The sequence below is a fragment of the Trachymyrmex cornetzi genome, unplaced genomic scaffold, assembly GCF_001594075.2.
Source record: "Trachymyrmex cornetzi isolate Tcor2-1 unplaced genomic scaffold, Tcor1.1 scaffold39, whole genome shotgun sequence".
Lineage (NCBI taxonomy): Eukaryota > Metazoa > Arthropoda > Insecta > Hymenoptera > Formicidae > Trachymyrmex > Trachymyrmex cornetzi.
In genome coordinates, this window is record NW_017298640.1 from 591,330 (window position 1) to 597,022 (window position 5,693).

At 30.5% G+C, this 5,693-nt stretch overlaps 1 protein-coding gene across 2 annotated transcripts in view; it reads right to left on the reverse strand.

Annotated features, from left to right (window-relative positions):
* Nucleotides 1–1,355: 1,355 nt before the first annotated feature.
* Nucleotides 1,356–5,693, reverse strand: part of LOC108763969 (extracellular serine/threonine protein CG31145) — a 176,366-nt gene continuing 172,028 nt past the window's right edge. The window contains exons 7-8 of one of the 2 annotated variants that reach the window (XM_018511935.1): nucleotides 4,062–4,181; nucleotides 1,543–1,617 (exon numbers count right to left, since the gene is read on the reverse strand). In XM_018511935.1, coding sequence (XP_018367437.1) covers nucleotides 4,067–4,181 — 115 coding nt within the window. In that variant the 3' untranslated portion in view covers nucleotides 1,543–1,617; nucleotides 4,062–4,066. Of the gene's footprint in view, nucleotides 1,618–4,061; nucleotides 4,182–5,693 lie in introns of both variants that reach the window. The other variant, XM_018511938.1, reaches the window with a different exon arrangement.

Consider the following 5,693-nt stretch of genomic DNA (forward strand, 5'->3'; position numbering starts at 1 on the left):
TTTTTTCTGCAACATTTCATCAACTTTTTAATAAGATTTCATGTACAAAAATTACGGACATTTTGCTATTTCAGAGTTGTCTCAGAAATGTTGCAAACATATTTTACAATTTTTATAAAGTGTTTCACTTTTCAGTTGAAAAATTTCTGAGATATTTCTGAAAACTTTCGGCGCTGTATGCCATGGGAACTGACTGATTGCCGGTAAAATCTTCTGTATGGATTGTATGTATGTATTATGAATTGTATATATGGAAATTGAATAAGGATATACAGAACGCAGTTTATAAACATTGAAGTAAACATCGCATGCAACATGTAGAAGCCAATAAGTCATTCATGATGCTAACCATGGTACAAAGGCAAGGGTATGTTCACGCGCATGATAGCTATAGACAACCAATCAGAAATGCACCCTGACTGCGTCATCATTAAGCGGCAAATTCGAAATTCGTTTACTTAGTACTGCGACTTACAACTTTGAATTACAATATCTTCCAATAAGATTTATTTTTAAAATATGATTTCTTGCCACTAAATTCAAATAACTTATACTATCACGTATAATTTGAAAGAATAATGTGTTATTTCTTTGTAAAGAAATACGCCACTACATATACATTGATATTAATGATATTGTTCAAACTATGTAATTTTATACTCTCTCCACAGACGCAGAAATTGTAAAAATATTTGTATTTATAATGGAAGATGATTTTATATTTTTAATAATAATTAATATTCTCCATAAATAAACATTCACATTACGTACCTGGAAAAATACGTGATTAGTTGAAAACTTTTTTTGTACTCTTTCACAAATTAAAGAAAAAAAATATATATATAACAGCTATTCAAGATTCTTATTTAATTTATTTTTGAAGAATGGGCAATGAATCGCCATATGCACACGTTTGCAACTCACACTTCTATTTCTACACAAGAGGCAGCCAGATTGTGTCAACCGAGTATTTTGAGAGTAACCAAATTTACACGATTGTGACGTAAGCTGGCTGCATGCTACTGCGCATCCAGAGATGAGCATATCTTTGTCTTTATATCATGATGCTAACATACAAAAATGTTTATATCTCAGAAACGATTGAACTCTCGATTTATGTTCATTAAGGTTTTTTCACTTAGTATGGTGTATATACTATCTACCATATAAATGGTAAATGGTTTTTTTAAACACCTTATATGTATAATGTAAATATATTAACAAATGAAAAAATTATTTTGAAGATATACAATAACGAGAAAGAAGAAATAAAAGACATTTTTTAAAAGAATTTTTATATAAAGATATTTGAAAGAAACCAGAAGAAGGAAAAAATAGCCAGAGAAGGAAAAAAAGATTTCTTTACATTTTTTACATCACGATTATTTATTCTAAACTCGCTTGTGTGAAAGCTATAATTTCGAATCAATTTTATCGCTGTGGACGATTTGTTGCGAAGAGTTTTCACGGGTAATACAGTCACGGACGGCTTGTAGAACAATGTTTATTCGCCGGTCTAGGGCATCTAAATGGGGTTCCCATAAGACGGGAGCCACAGGATCCTTTGCCATACTTTGCCGCATGGCGATACTGAGCCGTGTGGGCCCATTATGGAAACTGCAATCAAAATTGAACATCATGTTAATAGAGAATTTTCTAAATTTATTACTTAAATAGTAAGTTTTTCAAACGAAAAAAAAGATTTATATTAATAATTATATTATATAAGCAGTGTAAGGATAGTAGACAATTATAGAAGGTAAATGTAAGTTTATTATCGTACAAAATATAGAGATTCTTCCTTCTAATGTCTACTGTACACTAGACGCAATAAGCGACAAATGACGAGTGACATCTAATAAGAGTTTTACTTTACATTGTCATATGCGAAAAAGCAGAATTTTCATTGGATATCGCTCGTCGCTTATCACGTCCAGTGTGTAATAGGCATAACGTGTTCACTATCGTCTGATCGGCTCACTGAATTCGCCATTAACGACTAACTCGTGATTAACAAATGAACATCCAATCTTGATGCCTTGTGCCTATCAACCCGTGGGTTTTGATTTCAATTAATTACGCACATTTCGAACTTATTTACTTTATCTTTCCTTACATCTCCGGCCGTCTTAATTCGTCACAACCATGGTCTTCTACAACTGTAGGTTTAGCCAGCCCCCTGACATTCCCATTCATTTCTTGAGTTTTACGTGACCACTTAATGTCACCAAACCACCAGATGGCAATAACAACTTAATATTACGACTCATGTGCATTCTGCATGTTTACGTCATTTACTTCGATTAGGTTATGTCGGTGGTGTCGGTGATGTCGGTTTTGTTATCCCGTTTATTCGCTATCTTCGATCTCCGAAAGTCCGTGATCCTGTGTGTTGCGAATCTAGTGGTTACCGTTGTTACAAGTGTTAAACAACGTATACATATTAGGTGTTAAACTTAATTCCTGCCGTTTTTCGTCTCCAAAATTGATTTGTTTTGAAGGGAAGATGAATGAATACCTTAAACAAAATAATTTCCTCCATTTTCTACTTTATTACTAATTAATAATACTTTATTAATAATACTTTGATTAAGGTATTTCCCTTCGAAACAAATAAATTTTGGAGACGAAAAACGGCAGGAATTAAGTTTAACACCTAATATATATATATATTTAGCACGCTGGATGTTCCTAGCGTCACGGTGACATTAAGTAGCCATCGGAACTATGGGAATGTCTGGGGCCTGGGTTTAGCTCTACGCCAAGATTTTATGTTTGCACATTTTCCCAAACATCTTAGAATTGGTCGTTAAGAAAGAGCTGGAATTTCTGTACATCGCTCAAACCATAACAATTGTTTCAGTCATTTATGGATCTATAGATCGATTTCAGCTTGTTAGACATACCGATTAAGTATGTCAAAATTCTTCATTATAATTAAATCGTCTACCTCATATTCGCTTGTAGATTTTCGCTTTTGATTTATATGTTGCTCGTTATAAGATTAACCTTTCGTTATAAGATTAATCCGTTCTGCCACTTTATATACAAGCCTTGATTATATAGTGCTGACTGATACAACCTTTATTCAATATATTTTCCTTAATATAATCTATAGTAATCTACCTGTGTTGCTGTACTTTAAATAATAAAATACTGAATATATTGCTCCTGTTGATTTGCAAAACATATTATTATTAAAGGCGAATTATTAAATGTATTATTCGCTTTATTCCTTTAGGCTAACTTTTCTTGCTACTGAATTCCTAGAATTCTTAGAATTCCTAGAGCGGATACTAATACGGGATTGAATTACTTGAATTAGTTATTCTCTTGAGCTAAAAGCAAAATGATGAAATTCAGGAACCTACTCTTAAGCGTTATGATCTTTACTGGACATCCTGTACATTATAGCAATGTCATTATCCAGAAAGCACAGAGTTCGAAAAGAATTCAGTCGTACGTCATAAATTCTGAGTTCATTTTGAGTTGCAAAAAGAATTCTCTTTTTTTGAAAAGTTGTGAGAAGAATTCTTTTTGCATTTGAAAATTAACTCAGAATTGATAATATACGACACGCTTTTTTTCCACAGAATTGATGACAACTGAATATTTCTTTTATTCTTTTTAAATATTTTGTGATTAGGCACATATTGTGCAAATTTTATTGAAGAGTCTTAGTAGAAACATTAAATTTACCATATAATTTATAATATTTGTACTCACTATATACGTATATGTATAAAGAATAAAAGATTAATAGAATACGATAATGATAAATTTCTAATTGTATACATATACATATGTGTCATTTGTAACGTTTAAAAGAATTGAAATACTGAGCACACATATAATGAAAGAGTAAAATAAAAACGATTATTTTTATTTATCAAAGAAAACTGTCGAATTGCAAGATAAACAATGTCCGTCGATCAGTGAAATATGCAATTCAGAATAGTTAACAGTATAGGTTTGACGCCGTTAAATTTGATCCTATCCAAAAAAGGGAAAAGAAAACTTTGCGATAAGGTAGATTCCGCAATTCGGGAGATGCGTTTTACCAGAATTACTGGGACGCGCTCTTGCTTTGATGCGGATTCACGTTTTTACAGGTTGAGCGATAAATCCGGTGTCCAGCTGTCTGGATTTCGCGGACGTCCAAAGTATCGGAAATGGAAAACCTATAAATAATGTCGAGTGTAAGATTAACACTAGAATACAGATTAAAACGTTTATAATCAAATCATTCGTTTCTGTTATCAATGTCTAGTTGTCTAGACAAAATCACAAAACATTTTATACTTGCAGATTAAATTGTAATTGCTATAGAGGATATCGGATTAATTGTTATACAATTTTTTGTCAGAATTATTATTCGGACCAATGTATATACTTAATCAATAGGAAAGAAATCTTTAACGATCGAAGCTGGAGCTTTAAAATAATTTAAGTATACTTAAATAATTCAATATTACATTTGTCATATTGAAAATTACGCGCCGAATCAATTTTTCGAGCTTTTAAAATATAATTCTGACAGAATTATAGTAGTAATAATTTGATGAGTATTATATTATTATTATAGTTTTGTCGGGATTGCGTTTTAGAAGTACAAATAATCAATTTGGCGCGCAATTTTCATAATGACATATTCAGTATTGAATTATTTAAGCATTTAAGACCCAGCTTCGATCGTTAAAGGCTTTTATTTCCTATTGGTTGTGTACGTGGGATAAATGTGGGACAATAAGTTTTTTTCTTTAATATTGTACACATTTAAATCAATGAAATTATATATATTGATTTAAATACATCTTTAAGGGTAGGGGGTTGTTCCATCTTTCGATAAATTTTGACTTACTCTCTTATCCTCTTACTCTCTTATTTTCTTATTCTTTTACTTTTTTGTTTATCCATCAGATAAATTATCACGTAGTTTATCCAAAGATTGAACAACCGATTCTTACTATTAGGTGTTAAACTTAATTCCTGCCGTTTTTCGTCTCCAAAATTTATTTGTTTCGAAGGGAAGATGAATGAATACCTTAATCAAAGTAATTTCCTCCATTTTCTATTTTATTACTAATTAATAATACTTTATTAATAATACTTTGATTAAGGTATTTCCTTTCGAAATAAATCAATTTTGGAGACGAAAAACGGCAGGAATTAAGTTTAACACCTAATAGATAGTCAATTAAAAAAAAATTTGTATCGATATGCTTTCCAATTGCTTAAGAATGTTTTATACATATTTTCAAAATAATAACAAAATTATGAAAAAATTACAAATTATCCTAAATTACGTTTAAAAATAATACGACAAATTTGATAATGGTTTACTATCTGGATCATAAGTTATTTTAATAAATATAAGTAGTATTTTTTAAACCTGTGCTCTGATAAAAATATATGGAAATGTATTATAAAATAAATGATAAAAATCTCAATTTTTATACGTAGAGACTGGGACAAGTTGTTACAATTTTTGATAGCAATTTTTTCTGTACTAATGTATACATTTAAATTAATGAATACCTATGCATTACTTCAAGTATATCTTTACGTAGATAGTCAATTTTTTTCTAATTTGTATCTATATCTTTAAATACTGAAAATTAAGATTTTCTATCAGTAGATAAATTGTAACAACTTACCCCACTGTGGGACAAGTTGTTACATTTACAATATCA